A 21,129-nucleotide genomic window follows, 5' to 3' on the forward strand; every position below is an offset into this window, starting at 1 on the left:
CCAGGCAGCTGCTCTCCTGTATTCTCCGGCCACACTCGGTGTTTGGGTCACACATGCCTGCTTGAGCAATTGAACCTCACTGGCAGAGTCAGCGGAAGAACTGTCAGGTGGGGCACCTGGCTGCTGCACTCAGTGGAACATGCGACTCCTGATCTCAGGGCTGTGAGTTCGAGACTCATGATGGGCAGGAAGTCCACTTAAAAAAAAAAAAAAAAGGAAAGAAAAAAGGAACTGTTTGACTGTAGTCCTTAGCTCTTAAGACAGTGGGCAATGTTGGGGTGCCTGGGTGGTTCAGACAGGGAAGCATCTGCCTTCGGCTCAGGACATGATCCCAGGGTCCTGGGATGGAACCCATATCAGGCTCCCTGCTCAGTGTGGAGCCTGCTTCTCCTTCCTCTTCTGCCCCTCCCCCCTGCTCACATTCTCTATCGCTCTCTGTCTCAAATAATAAAATCTTAAAAAAAAAAAAAAAAGTGGGCAATGTCTAGCAATCTGTCTGTCCAGGATTTTCCAATCTTCTCGACAGTAGAGTACCCTTATGTCTTCTGAGGAACCCTCTAGACTCAAGCCTTGGGCACTTGGTGGGAGTCGCACATTTGACCTCTAATGTCTGAGACAGAGGAGGAGTTGCTGTGAGCCACATCCTTGGAGCTCAGTGTGTAAGAAATATGTTGTAATCAGCAGGACCAACACTGTTTTCAGAACACAGTGTGGAAGGAGGAAGTGAAATTCAGAAAAATCATTACTTCCCACGCTGTTGACACAGAGCAAAGCTGCAGCCAGCCCAGTTCCTTGCCCATCTGCGGACGGCAAATCCAGCAAGGCATCGAAAGCTGACAGGGACGTGCTGCCATGATCTCTAAGCTAGTGACGCTCCTCTGTCTCAGTAAGTATCCGGTGGAAACATGTTGGGACCATAGAAAACAACAGAACTGGTACGAGGTTTGGACTAAGGACAGGAAGAGAAAAGGTAACACCAACTTGGGTTTATCGAGCGAATACTATGAATCAGAAATCTTGTGGAGTGTGATGTGTCTGTCACCTCTGAACCGAGGCTTTAGAAATCTCACTCTTGTTCCAAGTTCATGATTTCTGCCAAATGCCTTTATACCTGTTCTTATTGGCTTAATGAGTTTTGTTTTTCATACAGAGTCGGCTTTTTGTGCTTAAAGTAAAGTGCTTACAATACAAACTCTCCATACTATGAATAAAAATCCAGGTCAAATACAAGAATTATAAAGTAAACACAACAATAAGGAAACAATGTTAAGATACTATAACTACACGCGCTGGTCCTCGTCAGCTTCCGAGCCTGAAACATGCTAGTTCTTTGCTATAAGGGCAATTAGCCACGGGGCACCTGGGTGGCTCATTGGTTAAGCATCTGCTTTCAGCTTAGGTCATGATCCCAGGGTTCTAGGATCGAGTTCTGCCTCAGGCTGCTTGCTTAGCCAGGAATCTGCTTCTGCCTGCTGCTCCTCCTGCTTGTGCTAGCTTGCTCTCTGAAAAATAAACAGTATTTTAATATAAAGGCAATTAGCTACAATCCATATATATCAGACTAGATTCAAGGAGGCTTGCTTTTTCTTTTATTTTTAAGATTTTATTTATTTATGACAGAGAGAGAGAGAGCATGAGCAGGGAAACATCAGGCAGAGGGAAAGAGAGTGGGAGGGGGGAAGCAGACTTCCTGCTGAGCAGGGAGCCCTATGCGGGCTTGATCCCAGGACCCCCGAGATCATGACCTGAGCCGACAGCAGCGGCTTAATCCACTGAACCACCCAGGCGCCCCCCAGTGCCTATTTTTAAAAGATTTATTTATTTAAGAGAGAGTGCTCAAGCGCGTGAGAGAGTGCTCAAGAGCGCGTGCGAGAGTTGGGGGAGGGTCAGGGGAGCACAGAACCCCTCCTGGGGCTCGATCCCAGCACGCTGAGATCATGACCTGAGCCAAAACCAAGAGTCCGAAGCTTAACTGTGCCTCCCAGGGACCCCCATGTACTGCTTTGACTGTCCTTCCTTCCACCTAAAATCATCACACAAAACACAGATGGGATGTATTCCTCATTTGGGGAATACCACTCTGACGCATCCCCCTCAAAAACCCCAAAAATTTATGAAAGAGAACAAGGTTCACTTTTACAAATGAGGAATCGCACTTGAAGAGATTTGCCTCAGACTGCGCAGACTTGCCCCCTGTGCCAAAGGGCAGCCAAATCTCAACCCAAAGCTGTCGAGCCCCAAAAATGTTTCCACTCAACCACGACATTAAACCAAGAGGGACACATGCACGGGGTCCAAGGTATGGAGCACTCGAGGCATGTCTGGAAGGACTCTGGGCTGGAAAAAGCCTGAGGATGTAGAGAGGGGTGATTCAGAATGTCCCCAGTTACAAGACTGGAATTGTACCTCAGAATGAACTGGTTTCCAGAAACCAACAAAGATCATAGCCACATAACGTCAGGGGATGAGGACTCGCCTCCGTGTGGCCCTATGCACTCAGCTTCCTGTTCTGGCCACGGTTCTCTGATCCCAAGACCTCAGGCTCTTCCCCGGAGCGCCCCTGACACCAGAGGCTCGCCTCGGGAAGACACAGCTGCTTGTGTGCAGAGAGAAGACAGGGACACGGCGACCGCCACCGAGTTCTGAGGACTCCGCTCACGCACACAGTCCTTGTGGGGCCTCAGGGAACACATGCCCATCGATGCAACTTCCCTCATCTTTTGGAATTACTTTCACAGTCAGGTTCAAGCATGCACGACCAGTCCCTGCTCAAAAAGATGCTCTTTTCATGTTTGCCATTCCTTGCATCATTCATTCTTCTCTGGCCCAGTGAGACGCTGATTCCACTCCCGCCCGTCCGGAGAGCTTCCCTGGACACACGTATGAGACTTTCTTTCCTTCTCGTGGCTGAGGACTATGCTGCTTATGTATGGGTCCCATTTGATCTGTCCACCTGCCGGTGGTCCCCTGGCTTGTTTCGACCTTTCGAAGGTTCCTGATCTTTCTCACGATAATGAGATTAATCTTTCCTTTTTTTTTTTTTTTTTTTTTTTTTTTACTTTTCAAAAGATTTTATTTATTTATTTGACAGAGAGACGGAGAAATCACAAGCAAGGGGAGCAGCAGAGGTAGAAAGAGAAGCAGGCTTCTTGCTCAGCAGGGAGCTTAATGCAGGACTTGATCCTAGGACCCTGGGATCATGACCTGAGCTGAAAGCAGACGCTTACCCCACTACACCACCTGGCATCCAGGATTAACCTTTTTTCATGTTGTCTTTGAGAAATAGTGAGTGTCTCCTAGTGGACTTCCTATTGCTCCCCTAAGCATCAAGGTTTCTGAGCTGAAGACTGAGATAAGATGAGATGAGACAGGCTGAGCTAAGCTGTGCTGTGCTGTGCTGGGGCCTGCGAACCCATGATGAGTCCCATGTGACCTGAGGGTGTGTCCCACCACCAACCACCCAGCTCTGCAAAGCCCTGAATCCGCTTTGAGCTACCAGAGCACAGGCCATTAAAGGGGTTAGACCCGTGTTTCTGAAAGATTCCTTTTTACCCCATGTGGACCAGTTTTGTGTCTTGGAAGTGAAAAGGGGGATGTTACCAGGTCTTTGTGCTAAAACTGCCTCCCTACCACCAAAGTTCTCTGATCCCAAGAAGTCAGGCTGCCCCAGAGAGCGTTCCTTACATCACCTCCTACATCCCTCACAACACCTCCCTCAAAGGCACTGGAACCTGAGTGTCTGGGCGAGTGCAGGAGAGGGCTGATGGAGGAGGTTTTGCAAAAACTCCAAATTTTCTTTTTTAAAGATTTTACTTATTTGACAGAGAGAGATCACAAGTAGGCAGAGAGGCAGGCAGAGAGAGGGAGGAAGTAGGCTCCCTGCTGAGCAGAGAGCCTGATGTGGGGCTCGATCCCAGGACCCTGAGATCATGACCTGAGCCGAAGGCAGACACTTAACCCACTGAGCCAGCCCCAACTCCAAAACCCACAGGCCTCAGAATGCCCCATGAGCCAAGAGCGCGCCCACGCGGACTTCTTGGCCCTGACCACAATCCCCCCCCGCAGTGTCCATGCCATCGGGAATTTATTCAGATGCCCACTTCTTCTGGACATCTCACACAGCCCAGAGACATCCTGCATCCCTAAGAACTTACAGGCTCTTCCAGGGTCGTCCGCAAGCTCGTGCCCTTCCCTTGCTCTCCACCACAACACGAGGCTGTTGTTCACAGATGGCTCTCACCTGCTGTGCGGAGAGAAGGGGCTCCCACTCCCAATCAGTGCGGTCCGTCAAGAGGGCACAGGCTCTGTGCCACGGGTTCCTCTTCTTCTTGATCAAGCATGGCAGGAGGAATGAAGATCTGGGCTCCCAGGGTTTTCGTGCTCAGAGAACAGGCTCAGCCCAGAGTTCGGGTCATGCTGCTTCCCAGGCACGGGGCGTGGGGACCTCTAATACCTTCGGGTGTCCACCGACGTGTGCTCTGCCCACCTTTTTCCTGTTTCCATTCTCTGTGGATTCACTGACTGCGAGAGTTTTCAATACCCTAAACACACCCATTATGCTCCCCATGTTATTGTAGCACATTACACATATATAACATTTATCCTCTTAACTTCCTGTGTCTGGTTGGTGGTACTTAATGCATTCACAATGATGCGCAGCCTTCACCCAAAACCTTTCATCATCCCCAACATAAACTCTGCCTTCGTTAATCGAAAAGCATTCTTCTTCTCTTTGTCCCCAGCTCCCCTGATAACCTCTGTTCTATGTTCCATGAATTTGCCTATTCTAAGTACTTCGTGTAAGTGGAATCATACAATATTTCCCCTTCTGTGCTTGGCCGATTTCACACAGAATAATGTTTTCCAAGACCACTGGTGCTGTGGCATCTATCAGAATTCCATTCCTCTTTATGGCAGAATCGTCCTCCCCTGTCTACAGACCACACACCTGGTCTCTGTCCAGGTGTCTGCTGGTGGATGCTTGGGTCTCTTCAACTTTGGGCTCATTATCACTTTTTCAAAACGTGGAGAGTAATATATTGTTTTTTAATTTTTATTTGACAGACAGAGATCACAAGTAGGCAGAGAGGCAGGCAGAGAATGAGAGAGAGGAGGAAGCAGGCTCCCCGCGGAGCAGAGAGCCCGATGTGGGGCTCGATCCCAGGACCCTGGGATCATGACCTGAGCCGAAGGCAGAGGCTTTAACCCACTGAGCCACCCAGGCGCCCCGTGGAGAGTAATATTTTTGATTGGTCCATGCAATTTTAACACAAGGGTAACTTCCCCCCTTTTCACAAACAAAACAAAAAAACGTTTCAAAAAGGCGAAAAAAAAAAAAAAAAAAAAAAAAGTAAATTTCTTAGAAATCGTAGGTCCAACCAAGTATCTGTGGACTGAGAGCAATTTCTCTCTTCTGGTAAATTCTGTAAACAGGCTTGATGTTATCTTTAATGAGATCTTAGAACTCAGGCCAAACTCTAACCACCACAACTGGGCAATATTGGTGGTGCCCGTGAGGGTCAGAGAGGCACATGCCCCCCATCACTTGCAAGTCTCTTTCTACGCCAACAGATTTCGAACAACTGTGCTGCAGCCTTGAGAAATGTTTTTCTAGGTTTGGTCACTCAGGGAAATACTTGTATCTCCCGGGAGATTTCGCAAGTTTGGTGCTTGAATCCTATCCCAAGTGATTGGGATTCAAGGCTTTCATGCTTTGGTCTGGGCCCTGGGATCTCTAAGCGCCCCTGCCCCCCAGGGGAGCACAATGGGCAGCCAAGGCCAGGAACCACTGAGCTTGGATACCCTACAGATGGACCCAAGTGTGGGACAGCGGAGGAGGCAGGTTCTCCCTGTTCTGGGATATCCACGGGGATTCTCTGAGGCTTGTTTTAGAGGACAAAGCAATAACCTCTGTCCTACTTGGAGTACCAAAAGATGGAAAGAGATCATGGCAAAGATGGGATCAGAAACTCACTAGATTAAAGGCTGAGGCTGACTTAACTGGCCTTGTCCAGGGACAGAGGTCTCTCCATCTCTGAGCCAGCCCCGACTCCCAAGTGGACGTGGGTGACCTGGTGAGGTCTGGAAATGGAGCTGGCCTGGCGGGAGGAGGATGGGGAAGATAGGGAGATGCTGCATCTCGTCACATCCTCGGAGAAGCTGCGTTTACACGCGCATCTCATCAGCCCATTAGCGTGCGTTTGCTGAGGTCCTACGGTGTGCCGGGACCTGCACAGATGCTGGGCACGCTGAGGGGAAGAACACAGGCCCCGCCGGCCAGCTGCTCACAGGGAGTGACATCCTGTGGCTCCCGAGGTGCGAGGTGCACAGCTTCTATGAGCTTAGTTATAAACTGTCACTCGCAGCACCCAGCAGCCTTCGGCAGGGGCTTCTCCCAGCTCATGCGAGACTGTCAGCAGACCCTCGGTGCCACTCAGGGTCTCGAACAACTTCAGAGGTGGGCTAGGCTCCCACTCCAGTCCTGTGCTCCCACATCTTTCCCACGGTTCCTGCCTTCTACCCCCCAAGGGTGAGGTGCGGGGAGTCCAGAGACTGTAATACCAGCTCAAGAGAAACGCAAGATTGAGAGTGGTTCACAACGGAAGCTGCGAACAGAGGGATTTATGGACATCTGTGGAACCAGGACAAGTCCTGGGGCCATGGGAGGAGCGGGGTGCACAGGAGACCTTCTGGGAGAAGCGAGGAAGGAGCCGAGAGCAGAGCTGGAGCCACAGGCCAGTGTGAGGAAATGAGAAGCCCCAGAGGCCTACCTCAAGGGTCCCTTCTCAGCGGCAGCCCCCAGGAGGCCCCGCGGGACGAGCTCCAGGTGAGCATTCGTGGCTCATGAAATGTTCTCTTGCAGGGCTATGTGCTGGCCAAGGAAGCAGGTCGATTGACGGTGAGTTCCTTCAGACACTCCAAACTCCCCGTATCACTTCTCTTTCCTTCAAGGGGTTTCCCGGGAGCAGACAAGGGCACCAAACCCCATCCTGATCTCTGCTTCCTTCCAGAGTCCCTTCCCAAGCCCTCCCTCAGGGCCTGGCCCAGCTCGGTGATGCCTCGCTGGAGTAATGTGACGCTGCAATGCCAGACTTCTACCAAGAAAGTCAACTTTGTTCTCAGAAAGGGAAGAGTTCCTTTGGAGTCTGTGCAACCATGGATTTCCACAGATGGGCTGGCTGAATTTCAACTCACTGACCTACAACCCAGAGATGCTGGAGTGTACACCTGTGACTACTACAGACAGCGGGCCCCGCGCACGCGTTCAAAGCCCAGTGACATCCTCCTACTACTGGTGACAGGTGAGGAGGGTGCCTTGGAGGGACACAGAGTCTTGCAGGGACAGGGGGGGGGGAGGAACCGAGGGAAGGAGGGGGCAAGGGGAGACGGAGAGACACAGAACAGAAAGAGCCAGGGCTTGAAGGGGAAATCGCCTTCCCGCAGTCAGAGTGGAAAGAGGGTGAGATCAGGGATCTGTCATTTCCCCCACGTGGCAGGAACCCCTGCCGGGAGAACAGGGTGGGTGGGGGATGCAGGGCTTCTCCCCGTGACCTTGGAGCCCTCCTTCTCTTCCAGGAAGTTTTCTTAAACCTTCCCTGCAAGCCTACCAAAGGGGTGAGGTGACCGCAGGTGACACCATGACCCTGAGGTGCCAGACGCCAGCCAATGTTTATGAGACTATAATGTTTGCTCTACTGAAGGCGGGAGCAGCAGGGCCCATTCAGCTCCAGGGTCCAGTAGAGAAGGAGACAGACTTCTCCCTCCAGAATGTGACAGCTGGTGACACTGGGAACTACAGCTGTGTGTACTTCCAGACCAGTGCTCCTTTCTGGGCCTCCGAGCCCAGCGATCATCTGGAGATCTGGGTGACAGGTGAGGTTTTGTATGATTTTCTTAGAGCATTTTAAAATTTTAATTAATTTCTTAATTAGTTTGTTCTTATTTTGACTATTTTATTGGCTTTCTTGAGTTTTCTTGACCTGTAAATGACTTACAACACTGTGTTAAAGTGTGCAACATTTTTTTTTTTAAACCGGAGAGCATTTCTTCTGTTCTTTCCGATTCCTGTTTCTCCTTCACCTTCCTGATCATCTCCTTTTTAAACCTCTCCTTTCCTACTTTAGAGTCTTTGGCCTTTGTTACTTGGCCTTCTGGGAGACTTTCTCAGCTTGCTCTTCCAAACAACCCATCCCGCCCCCACCAGAGCCTCTTCTGCCACCCTGGGCGTCCCTGAGAGCTGTGGTCCGTCCTGCTGATGGCAACTTCAGCAACTAGAGCAGAGGGCAGTACCTTTCTCACTCTTAGAACACGCTGCTCCCCGGCCGCCTGCTGTCATGACACAGCTGCAGTATCTTCTAAACTTGCTGTGGGAGGCTGCGCCCGCATCCTCAGCCTTGTGCATGTTTGTGTGTGCGCTGTGGTCGGCGAACGTTCTGTAGTTAGGACGCAAGGTCAGGGTGGGCAGTGCCGAGAGGTGCAGAGGGCATTCTGGGCCTGGCGGCGTCCTCCCGGGCCTCTCTCCACGGACTCTGTGCCCTGGGAGGATTGTTGCTGATGGGTTCAGACTCGAACTCTGCACTCCTGGCGTGTGTGAGCTGGAGAAGTCAGATGCCGGTTCCCTGGGAACCAGAGCCAATGGTGAGCCCGAGCTCTTCTTGGGTGAAGCTGAAATGAAGCATCGGTTGTCCCGATGCCCAGCTACTAAGCTGGAATTTTTTTGAGCTCACTGGCTGCACTAAGTCTTTCCTATGAGGAGGGGTGCAGACGCAGCCCCTGAACGACTTCCCTTTTCTGTGCGGCGGTGGGTTTTGGGGTTGCTGCTAAGCCTGGTTCCTACTACGAGGAGGGAGAAGGGGAAAGGGCAGTGCGGGAGGGTGGAAATGAGATGACGAGCAAGGACAGGAAGGGGGAGCGGTAAGGCAGAGAGACTGGGAAGGAGACCAGGGAAGAGCCACTACAACTCTCCGGAAATCCCACGTTGTGTTGAGTGACGACAGTGTCGGGAGGTAGAGCTGAGCACTGACCAGGAAGCACCAGCGAGTGCAGGACAGTTACACCCGACAGGTCCACGTGAGAAGGAGGAATGCTCCTTTCCAGCTGCTGCTCATCCTCTCCTCTCTCCCAGCTCCACCAGGGGCCGAGTCGGAGGACTACACCTTGGGCAACCTCATCCGACTGGGTCTGGCTGCCGTGATTGTGGTGATTTTGGGGGCTCTCGTGGCGGAAGCCTGGTGCGGCCAGGAGTCTCCACGTGGATCCACATAAAACAGCTGAGCGCCTCTCTTGTTTGGGCTGGTGTCGCGGCACGGGGATCCCTCAACACCAGACTCCACCATGGGACTTCTTGTGGTTCTCAACATAGACATAGACGTCATTTTGGGTGGGATAGTTCTTCATCACAGGGGACTGTCCTGTTCATTGTGGGAACACTTAGCACCACTTCATGTTTCCATTGAAGAGCAGTTGAAGCCCCAGCCATTGTGGAAGAAGATAGCAAGCAAGTTCTATCGTGCTTTTCCCAACACCCCTAGATGTGGAGGATGGGAGTGGGGGTGGTGTTGCCCTGGTGGACAGCCTGTGTGAGGAGGCCAGGGAAATAATATTCTTCCTCTTCCTCCCTCTCCTGGCCTCAGGTCTGTACTGCCCACATGCCCCTGGCTGCCCAGGAAGGATGAGCACTGGCGGGGAGCCCTGCGGATTCTGAGTCCCATGGAACCTGCACTCTTCGCTCTATGAAGAACCACTCGTGGACGAGACTTGGCTTCCCTCTGCTGCAGCTTCGCCTGGGGCAGAGGACAGGCTGGAGCCTAAAGATGCACCTCATAAAATTGGAGGACCTAAAAAAATGCTTAAAGCTTCAGAGTCAGGCTGGGTAACCTGTGTCGTCACTTCCGTAGGAACTGTCATTCCACTGAGAAGTGGGGAAAACACTGTTTCCCGCGTATCCATTACTGACTCTTCTCCATTCTCTATTTCGTGCTTCTGGACCAATGAGTTGGGTATTTAAACTTCCATACTCATCGCACATGTCTTTTGACTTTGATTTCCCAGAGTCCCAACATTCCAGCTCATTTGGGAGACTTCCTCTCAGTTTCGTGGCACTGAGCTGCCCCAGAGGTGCACCCGCATGACTCATTTCCTGGTGCAGCTGTAAAATGTTCCACAGTATTTTCACGTTCAAGATCTGTTGTTTGTCAATAATCTTGTTCTTTTTCACAAATACCCCTTCTTACTTTAGAGCTGGTATTGCCTCCCTTACAACCCGAGAGAGACACTTATAAAAACCCAGCTCTGATCAGAGTAGAAATGGTTCTTGTGGATGTAATTCTTCAGTGCGTCTTCTTCCCTTCAGTACGCCGGCTTTCCGCAGATCATGGCTGAGCCTCCTTCGGGGTGCTGGAGGCAGGAAGGAGCTTCTCCTGGGCTGTGTATCTCGTGGCAGGCTTTCTCAGTGTGGACACTCGGCGAGGCTCAGGCAGCAGTTCAGTATTTCTCCCCCTTCGACCCAATGAGTAGTAAAACTCAGGGTTCCTCCTGGGTTCCTCCTTGCATTGCTATTGGTCACGAGTGGTTGAAAAGGACAGAACTCTGGCTTTACAGCCGGCACAGGCCGGCACACCGGATGCCAGCTGCTCGGTCTATAGCTGCGTCTTGCCGCAGCCTCCGGCCACCTTGGCCATGCATGGTTCTTGATGTGCCCATTCCCTCACATGTGACTGCCCATGGCTCCTTCAGATTGTGTCTCCTCTTCCGTCAGATCCTACTTTTACTTTGAAATCGTCCAGTTCCCAGGAAGTTGCAAACTCAATGCAGATACTGGCACCCTGGACCCAGTTTCTCCGATGGCGCCGTTGTATGTCCACCACAATATGAAAACCAAAGAGTTGACCCTAGGACAGCGTGTAGGGTTCTAGGCCATTCTATCATGTTTAGATTCATCTGGCCACTGGCACAATCAACATACGGCCACAGTCTCTCACCATGAAGATGTCTCTCACCATGAAGATGTCCCTCACTGTGTATCTTACTATCACACCCTACCTCTCCCCCTAACACAACTGTGACCATGGGCTTTAAAATTTTGTCATTTTCAGAATGTTCTACATCCTACTACCTGTTTTTCATTTCCTCAATGTGGGCATGACACAAAAACTTGTGGGTCACATAAGAGGAAGGAAGGGAAAAGCTGGAAGAAAGAGATCACTGCCCACACCGAGCTTCCCTCCGTCCTGTTGGTGACCACAAAGCTGAAGAGGGATCCTTACAGCAAGCTGCAGGGCCAGGGCCATGACTGTGGCGATTAGTAGGAACTTTGGTAAGTTCCTTAAGATGAGGGTTCAAGTTGAGGGTGGGGTTCCAGAGGAGGGTGGACTGACAGACTGAGAGACATGAAGAATGCAAAAGAAACAATGCCAGCTTGTGTTTACTGACTGCCTCACACACATTAGGACCCACGTTTGAGTTTTCTCCAACATCCACATATATACATTCCACATTCGTGACATACGCTGTGCCTAGATTACCTTCACTTATTTAATGATTTACTGACAGTGAGTCAACATTTTTTCTTTAAATAAAGGTATTTATTTGAAAATAGAAACTACTTAGCAATAGTTTAATAATGCAGGGTCACCACCTATGTTAATGCAGGGAATTAACATAAACATAGAATACTAAGGAAAAACAGAAAATGTTAGGACATTTTAGCCTTTTGTGGTTGTTATGCTTCTGACCCAATGGCTGACCACTTCCTAGCTATAAAGGGTGATAAGCCAGAGAGAAAGCTGTTCTAAGTCCACCATAAATGGAACTTCTCCCCTTGATGGGATCAGAAGGGCTTGACTGAAAGGGTAATAACTTTCCGATGCTGTGACCAAAGCTATAGGGCACTGTGCCACCATGTGGCCTAAAATCACTTCCTTGGGCACCTGTGGTTCATACGCCACCCTGAGGGAAATACCACTCTGACCCTTGCAAACAGTCCTGTGTGGTGGGAATTAGGCCCAGGGGTTAAAGAAGGACCCTGAGACTGACAGCTGAGGGTTCCTGCTCAGGGCCACACAGAGAATGAGCAGAACAGGCAAAATGCAAGCCCAGCCTGCCTGCCTCTAACGTCATGACTACTTCCACCAGCTTATAACAGGAAATTAAGATGGATACAAGTATGGTGTCTTCAAAACAGAAATGTCCTTGGAGTGACTGAACACATGCTGACAAGGGGAAATTCTAGAGACATAAAAGAGGATTAGCTCATCATGGCAGGTGAAAGACCAGTCACAAAAGGCCACATGCTACACGATTCCATTCATATGGAAGTCCAGAATAGGGAAACCCACAGAGAAAGTAGGTTAGTGGTTGTTTAGGACTGCAGATGCTGGGGGAAAGAAATACAGCAGAAGTTGAAAAGTAACGGGGTGTCATTTTGAAGCCATGAAAGTGTGTTAAATTTGACTATGTGAAGTTTGCACATATCTGTGAATGTAGGAAAGCCCATAAACTGTGTAGTCAATATGCAAACTATATGGCATGTGAATTACATCTCAATAAAGTTGTTTTAAAATTTCCTGGGTGTGGGGAGCCTGGGTGGCTCAGTGGGTTACGCCTCTGCCTTCAGCTCAGGTCATGATCTCACGGTCCTGGGATCTACCCCGCATCGGGCTCTCTGCTCAGCAGGGAGCCTTCTTCCCCCCTCTCTGTCTGCCTCTCTGCCTACTTGTGATCTCTGTCAAATGAATAAAGAAAATCTTCGAAAAAATAATTCCTGGGTGTGGAACAGGGATGCCTGTTTGCAGGTGCCAAAACCCCTCATTTCCTCAGACAAGGACAGCTGTGGTTCTTGGCTCATATTTGGGCACCATGACTATAGATCTGAGTTCTTACCACATTTCTCTGAACCCTAGACTCTAGGATAGTCTATAGGGCTCTTTACTTCAGAACTCCACCTTGGGAAAATGAAAAGTATTCTTTTTTTAAGGCTTCTATTTGTGTTTCCAGGAGAGGAAGAATCAGGTGTGTGTCTTCGGAGCCTCCATGCCTGCACATGCTGGTCGAGTGACTCTGAAATACATCCGTGGTGCTGGGGCTTGGATTCCTTATCCACACAGTGAGGGAAACAATGACCGTCTGCAGGCCCACTGCAGTGACTAGAGGCTGTGCATGCACAGGAAGATTACTGTTACTCCCATGGCGGAAGGAATCCTGCCATCCCCCTCCCTGGCTCAGGCGCTATTTCGGCTGGAAATCCCCCACAGAGAGCTGTCCATCATCGGTGAGTGAAGCAAGCATGTCCCTTTGCTCTCCTCTGTCCTTGACAGAACGTGTGCCCTGTCATCCGGCTCCCAGGCACCCGACCCTCGTGAGGTAAGACTTCTGAGAGTGTCTCCTCCCATCCCTGTGTAGGTGACGTGCAGAGCTGACATGAGACAACAGTCAGACATGAAGCCAGGTGGTCAAGAGCGTGTCCAACCAACATGTTCTTCCAGCGATGCTGGCTGAAGCCCTCAAGTCTCAGAGGGACACCCAACTTGGGAGGTTTGGAGGGTCCCGGTGCCCCCTCAGCAGTGTGTGCAGGAGTGCGTGAAGACAGGTGTTGAGCAGGCAGGAACTGAAGAGGTCTGGAGGTTTCAGAACCCTGAATGGTCCTTAGCTGGGAGATGGCACACTGAGGGAATTGAATTCTGGTAGGAATTCACTTAAAATTACTTCATGATGCTTTATGATGATATTTGCCTTTTTTTTAACAGTTTTTTTTAAAAGATTTTATTTATTTATTTGACACAGAGAGAGAGAGAGATCACAAGTACACAGAGAGGCAGGCAGAGAGAGAGTGCGGGAAGCACTCTCCGCTGAGCAGAGAGCCCAATGAGGGGCTTGATCCCAGGACCCTGAGATCATGACCTGAGCCAAAGGCAGAGGCTTTAACCCACTGAGCCACCCAGGCACCCCATGATGATATTTTTCTTAACTAAGTTTAATTTACAGGTTAAGCTGGGTTCTCACTCCCAAATTCCTCCCTTTGCTCTGATTTTCCCAACAACTATGAGCAACTAAAAGTACCTTCAAATTCTTTGACTCTAAAATAATCACACTCGCTCCCACAGGTAATCCTACTTCATCGCGAACTCTGCTCACTTTGCTCTGTGCACTTGCAGGAGGTTGTCTGGTGCAGGCCTACCATCTACCTACTTTCAGCAGTATCGGAAGGGGCACATATCCTGCTCAGTGGGGAAGGGTCTGTCCTGGGAGCTCCACCCATTCTGCAGGGACTGGGCAGGAGGGACAAAGGTTCAGGCCCCCAGGGCTTTGATGCACAGGGCCCAGGGGTCCAGAGGTGTAGGTCAATGCTGCTTCCCATGTGCAGCTTCCAAGTAGATTCAGGTCTCCACACGCCTCTGCTGTCTCTGTAGTTGTCCTTTTTCCATTTCCTGGTTCCTCTAACTTTGCAACATTTCTTCACATACCTCAGCACATGTCCACTACCTTCCATTTTCTCAGACTACAGATTAAATTTGCATGAGGTATGCATGTGTTTGCACCTAAAAGTCCTAATAACTTCCCACTTTCCCCCTGAAACATCTCAAACTGTTCCTCCATACAGGAGAAATAAAGGAAATTTCTGTTCTTGGAATCACATGGATAACTAAACCCCTACTCCTCCTTGTTAACATAATATCCTTACTACAATAATATTCAGGTATAGGCATGATGTCAATTTCTAGGCAATTTTAGCACTCAGGCCAAAGTATCCTCCCCGCACAGATACTCCACAATGATAGTATCACCCTCCTCTACCCCAAACTGCATCTAATCTAGCCACTTATTCTACAGCCTGCGTTACATGTTCTAAATTGCTGTACCTGAGAGAGAAGGCAGTAACCGTGGGGAAGACTGGTGATGGGGTCTGACTCTAGCCACCTCCTGCCATTAGTCAAGGCCATCTGGCATAAAGTGACCAGGAATCTTCTCCCTCAATAACAGCTTATATCCCATGGGTGATTCCTTTACAGGGCTTTGTCCTGGCCAAAGGGATACAACAGACGGTGAGTGTTTTTTCTTATTTAGATGCTACTTGTTTTTTCATCCGAAATTCCCCCATCCTTCCCTTCTCCTTTAAGGGGAAAGTAAGGTGTGTGCGTAATCTGACCTGCGCTCTACTCCTTTCCAGGGTCACTTCCCAAGCCTTCTCTCAGTGACTTGGTGGGTGGTATCTCCCAAGGGCAACGTGATTCCTGAGTGCTCAGCTCTCACCAGGAAGGTAAAATTTGTTTTCAGAAAGGAAAGCTGCTCCTGGATCCCATGCAGCTACCCAGTTCTACGGGGATCTACAGCTAAAATCTACCTCTTTAATCTGAGTCAGAGTGATGCCAGGGAGTCACCTGTGAAGATTCCACGGAAAAGGCCCCTTTCAGACGCTCTCCAGCCATACCCCTGTACTGATGGCTACAGGTGAGGAGGGGGTGCATTAGGATGACTCCAGCCCTCCAACACAGGCTTCCTTGACACAGAGAACAGAGCAAGGCAGAACTAACAGAAGACTGGGAGATAAGGAGCTCTCAACCTCCTTGCCCCGCATAGAAAAACAGAATAATCCAGAGTCTGCACAGGGCCCAGGGTCCGTCCAGAGGTGCAGGTCAATTCTGCACCAGGTGGGAGTAATTTCCAGAAGGAGATTGAATCCACGCCCAGGTGGGAGTAATCAGGGGTCAGCCATCTTTTCTCCGATGTGACAGCTCCCTCCCAGAAGTTCAAGGGAAGGAGAGAAATGAGGATACCTCTAACACTGTTACCGGAAGTGACCTTCCATTACCGGAAGCAATCTTCCACCACCGGAAGTAACCTTTCCTTACAGGAAGTGACCTTGCCTTACAGGAAGTTTGCGCAAACCTTCTCTCCAGGCCCTTCGGAGGCATGAGATCCCGGGAAGAACCGTGACTGTGCAGTGTCATGGGCCAGACAATATGCTCGAAAATGTAATGTTTGTTCTCCTGAAAACAAGTACCAGAAAGCGTGGATAGCACCAGCGACCTGAAAGACAAAGGAGACTTCTCCCTTAGGAACGTGACAGTCAATGACACTGGAAACTACAGCTGCGTCTACTACCAAAGGCTCCTTTCTTGGCCTCAGACCCCAGTAAGCACCTTGAAATCTTGGTAAGGGCAAGGTTTTATGTGATGTTAAGAAAGATTTACTTTTCCAAAGATTTTTATTTATCTGATACATAGAAAGGGAGGGCACAAGTGGGGAGCAGCAGGCAGCGGCACAGGGAGAAGCAGGCTCCTCCCTGAGCTGACAGCGTGATGTGGGGTTTGATCCCAGGATCCTAGGATTGTGACCTAAGTCGAAGGCAGAAGCTTCAGGGACTAAGCCACCCAGGCACCAGATTTTTTTTTTTTTTTCAGCTTAACAGTTTTCATTTTTTTTTGCACCACACCCAGTGCTCCATGCAATCCGTGCCCTAATAATACCCACCACCTGGTTCCCCCAAACACACACACACCACCACTTCAAACCCCTCAGATTGTTTTTCAGAGTCCATAGTCTCTCATGATTCACCTCCCCTTCCAATATCCCCCAACTCCCTTCTCCTCTCTAACTCCCCATGTCCTCCATGCTATTTGTTATGCTCCACAAATAAGTGAAACCATATGATAATTGGCTCTCTCTGCTTGACTTATTTCACTCAGCATAATCTCTTCCAGTCCCGTCCATGTTGCTACAAAAGTTGGGTATTCATTCTTTCTGATGGAGGCCTAATACTCCATAGTGTATATGGACCACATCTTCCTTATCCATTCGCCCGTTGAAGGGCATCTTGGTTCTTTCCACAGTTTGGCAACCGTGGCCATTGCTGCTATGAACATTGGGGTAGCAATGGCCCTTCTTTTCACTACATCTGTATCTTTGGGGTAAATACCCAGTAGTGCAATGGCAGGGTCATAGGGAAGCTCTATTTTTAATTTCTTGAGGAATCTCCACACTGTTCTCCAAAGAGGCTGCACCAACTTGCATTCCCACCAACAGTGTAAGAGGTTTCCCCTTTCTCCACATCCCTTCCAACACATGTTTCCTGTCTTGCTAATTTTGGCCATTCTAACTATTGTAGTTTTTTTAAAGTCTTGAAAACAGAGGCTGAAGAAAAAACAACAGAGGCTATTGGGTCATCAGGTTTTTAAATTACTCGGGCAATTCTAGATCTTTTAAATTTCCATGTACATTTTAGAATCAACTTGTCAGTTTCTACCAAAGGCTACTGGGATCCTGGTTGGGCTTGTGTTTATGCTCTCTATCACTCGGAGAAAAGGGACATCTTAATACTGAGTATCTGGTCCAGTACAAGTTTGTATCTTTATTTAGACTTCTCCAATTTCTCTATCAGTGTTTGGCCTTTTTCACACTACAGGTCTGGCATATGTCAATTAAATTTCATCCTTAGGTTTTCATGCTCATTGACATGCTCTAAATGATACTGCCTCCAGATTTATTACCTGCAGTGGTTCCCTGCAATGTGCACATCAATAGTAATTTTTAAATTTTGTCACTGAGACATTCTGCTATCTTGCCAAGCTCATATATTATTTCATATAGCTTTTTATAGATTTCTTAAAGTTTTTTACATATTCCATCATATTCTTTGTGACTAGAGACAGTGACAGTTTTCCTTCTACTTCTAATCTGTATACTTTGGGGGGGCGCTAATTTATCTAGTTAGAATATCTAGGATGCTGTTGAGGAAATGAGTGAGCATGACTATCCTTGCTTTTTACATGATCTTACAGTGAAAGCATTCAGTTGTTCACCATTAAGTATGCTATTACTTTAGGTTTTTCACAGATGCCCTTCATACATCTGAGGAAGTTCCCTTCTATGTTCCTGGTTTGCTGAAACTTCATGCCTTATAAAAATGAAATCAAAGTGTATCAAAGATTTGAATTTAAAATGTTAGAAAACGTTTGAAAGAAAACATGACAGAAAATCATCTGGATCAAGGGTTTGGTGAAGAGTTAACAGACACGACCCCAAATCACAACCCATAAAAGAAAAACACAGTAAGGTACATTGAATCAAAATTGAGTCACCACTCTGCACAACTCAGAAGGGGATCAGAAGACAAGCTATAGTCTGGGAGAAAAAATTTGCAAATCCTGTATTTGACAAAGGCCTTTTATCTAGAATAAATCAAGAACTCTCTAATATCAACAGTAAAGAATTTTTTTTTTTTTTAATTGGGACCTGTTTAATGGAGACAAGAGTTTCAGTTGTGCAAGAAGAGAGCTCTGGAAGTAGATGGTGTTGGTGATTGCACAGCAGTGTGAACATACTTAGTATCAATAAATTGTACACTTCAAAATGGTCAAGGTACTAAATATTATGTGCACTTTACCATAATAAAAATATTGGAAAAAAATTAGAATTAGAGAATGGCGAGGTGCCTGGCTAGCTCAGTTGGTAAAGCATGGGATTCTTTTTTTTTCCCCCAAATTTTTATTTGAACCCTATTTAGTTAACATACAGTGTAATATTGGCTTCAGGAGTAGAATTTAGTGATTCATCACTTACATACAACACCCAGGGCTCATCACAGCAGGTGCCCTCTCTAACACCCACCACCTATCTAGCCCATCCCCACCCACTTCCCTCCATCAACCTTCAGTTCATTCTCTTTCAGTTTATTATGGTTTATTATGGCTTCCCTCTCCTTTTTCCCCCAGTCCCTGCATGTTCATCTGTTTTGTTTCCTAAATTCCACATCAGAGTAATATGATCTGGTATTTGTCTTTCTCTGACTTACTTCACTTAGCATAATACATTCTAGGAGAGCATGTGATTCTTGATCTCAGGGTTGAGTTCAGGTCCTATATTGGGTGTAGAGATTACTTAAAAATAAAATCTTGGGGCACCTGGGTGGCTCAGTGGATTAAGCCTCTGTCTTCGGCTCAGGTCGTGATCTCAGGGTCCTGGGATCCAGTCCCGCATCGGTCTCTCTGCTCAGTGGGGAGCCTGCAGTTGCTGGTCAAGTTTCTGAGCTCAGGGTGGCTCACCTCTTGTCAGAAGGAAGATTAGCAAGACACGGAGGTGCCCACCCCTTAACGTGACTGGAAGTTACCGAAGTGCCTTTCTGATGCGTGATCAATACTACAGAACGCAAGGTCACTGCATCCCCTCAAATCATCCCACAGAACACCCATGGCTCTTCTCTTGTGCTGCAGGAAACACCACTCTGAGCAATGTCAAGTACCCTCGGGAAGGGACTCAGACCCGCAGGGATAACGAGGGCCTGCAGCCTGAGAGCCGAGGGCTCCTGCTCACGGTCACACAGAGGAGCGGCACAGTCAGCATTCAGACCCAGGCCTGTCTGGCTCCAGAGTCCCTGCTGTCTCTGGCCAGCCACAGTGGGACATTAAGAGGAATGCGTGTATGGGGTCTTCAGAGTGCAAGTGTCCTCAGACGGAGTGTACAGACGGGCAGTGGCTCATCTGCGGAGGTGACACAGGAGTGGGTCACACAAGCGTAGGGAGGCTCTCAGGACGTCTGGCCTCTCGAGTCTGTCCGTAGGCACCACAGAAGCCTGGTGTCCCCAAGGCGGGTGGGTGTGATCACCAGGCAGTGGTCACCATGGCCCAGCTCTGTCTTCACCATGTTCCTCTGATCCCGATACTCCAGACTAGATCGAAGAGCCCCGTCTTGGGAAGGTGAGCGGGGTCCACACTGAAGCCGCCCACCTGTGTTTCCAGGAGAGGAGGAATCAGGTGTGCACCTTGCAGCCTCCACGCCTGCACATGCTGGTCGAGTGACTCTGAAATACATCCGTGGTGCTGGGGCTTGGTTTCCTTATCCACACAGTGAGGGAAACAATGACCGTCTGCAGGCCCACCGCAGTGACTAGAGGCTGTGCATGCACAGGAAGATTACTGTTACTCCCATGGCGGAAGGAATCCTGCCATCCCCCTCCCTGGCTCAGGCGCTATTTCGGCTGGAAATCCCCCACAGAGAGCTGTCCATCATCGGTGAGTGAAGCAAGCATGTCCCTTTGCTCTCCTCTGTCCTTGACAGAACGTGTGCCCTGTCATCCGGCTCCCAGGCACCCGCCCCTCGTGAGGTAAGACTTCTGAGAGCATCTCCTCTCATCACTGTGTAGGTGACATGCAGAGCTGACACGAGACGCCAGTCAGACAAGAAGCCAGGTGTTCCAGAGCGTGTCCAACCAACATGTTCTTCCAGCGATGCTGGCTGAAGCCCTCAAGCCTCAGAGGGACACCCAACTCGGGAGGCAGTGGAGGGTCCCGGGGCCCCTCAGCCGTGTCTACAGGGGTGCGCGAGGGTGTTGAGCAGGCAGGAACTGAAGAGGTCTGGAGGTTTCCGAACGCTGCATGGTGCTCAGCCGGGAGACGGCAGGTCAAGGGCACCGAGTTCCAGTGGGAATCGCTCAGGACGCGCTTCATGATGCTGAGACTCCTTCCTTAACCGAGACAAACTGGACCCTCGGTCCTCAATCTGTCCTCTGCCCTGATCCTCCATATCGCTCGGCCGCCACTCTGGTGTCCACCGCCCTGTCCGCTCCCTTTGCTCCATCCATACTGCGAGCCCTCCACCCTCACACAGCTACAGCCAGAGCAGCACACCCACCCCCACAGCACGGTCACTGCAACGGGGACCAGTCCACCTTGGGGCTCCACGTGTCTGCAGGCACTGGGCAGGAGGGACAGGGGCCCAAACCCCAGGGCTCTGGGACACAGAGGCCGGGCTGTCGGTTGGGGGTCCTGCTTCGTTCCGAATGTGTCTTCCCCACGCCTGCTTGCCGGAACTCACAGACTTGCCGGCATCTGTGCTCTTGGGAGCTGGGAGCTCCCTGAGATGTCATCACTTTACATTCCTTCTCCAGGAACTTCGAGTTCTCCGTTTCCTTGGAGTCCATCCCTGGAAAGTTCCCACATTCCCTGATGGTGTTGCTTGCTTCCTCAGGCTTCTTCCAGTGGGGCTGTGCCGGGACACCTCTCCCGGCCCCTCTGGGCTGGCGCAGGTGGGCTCTCCCCTGAAGGCAGCTGTGGGGTGTCTGAGGTGTGGGTGATAGCAGGTCTCTCATGGGACTGGGTCTCGGGGCTTCCAGCCGGGGAGGGGGACGCAGCAGCAGCA

At 49.7% G+C, this 21,129-nt stretch overlaps 2 protein-coding genes across 6 annotated transcripts in view; one reads left to right on the top strand and one right to left on the bottom strand.

Annotated features, from left to right (window-relative positions):
• LOC132005059 (uncharacterized) overlaps positions 1–21,129 on the bottom strand; it is a 63,930-nt gene that overhangs the window by 29,227 nt on the left and 13,574 nt on the right. The window lies entirely within an intron of this gene.
• On the top strand, positions 750–11,071 carry LOC132005057 (T-cell-interacting, activating receptor on myeloid cells protein 1-like). Of its 3 annotated transcripts, XM_059381808.1 has the most exons (6): positions 750–886; positions 6,863–6,898; positions 7,011–7,301; positions 7,576–7,872; positions 9,125–9,268; positions 9,633–11,071. In XM_059381808.1, the coding sequence occupies exons 1-5, from the start codon at positions 853–855 to the stop codon at positions 9,262–9,264; spliced, it is 798 nt and encodes a 265-aa protein (XP_059237791.1). In that variant the 5' UTR covers positions 750–852; the 3' UTR covers positions 9,265–9,268; positions 9,633–11,071. The 3 variants fall into 3 exon arrangements, with proteins under 3 accessions (XP_059237791.1, XP_059237792.1, XP_059237793.1); XM_059381809.1 differs by lacking the exon at positions 9,125–9,268 and having other exon boundaries at positions 753–886; positions 9,633–11,067; XM_059381810.1 differs by lacking the exons at positions 750–886; positions 6,863–6,898 and adding an exon at positions 6,048–6,826.

The sequence above is a fragment of the Mustela nigripes genome, chromosome 17, assembly GCF_022355385.1.
Source record: "Mustela nigripes isolate SB6536 chromosome 17, MUSNIG.SB6536, whole genome shotgun sequence".
Classification (NCBI taxonomy): Eukaryota; Metazoa; Chordata; class Mammalia; order Carnivora; family Mustelidae; genus Mustela; species Mustela nigripes.

Bases quoted from the DNA above. Each gene is read 5' to 3' on its own strand.
- LOC132005057 (XM_059381808.1), top strand. From the start codon at position 853: ATGATCTCTAAGCTAGTGACGCTCCTCTGTCTCA. The intron at 7,302-7,575 runs GTGAGGAGGGTG...CTTCTCTTCCAG, and splicing joins CCTCCTACTACTGGTGACAG to GAAGTTTTCTTAAACCTTCC. The intron at 7,873-9,124 runs GTGAGGTTTTGT...CCTCTCTCCCAG, and splicing joins TCTGGAGATCTGGGTGACAG to CTCCACCAGGGGCCGAGTCG.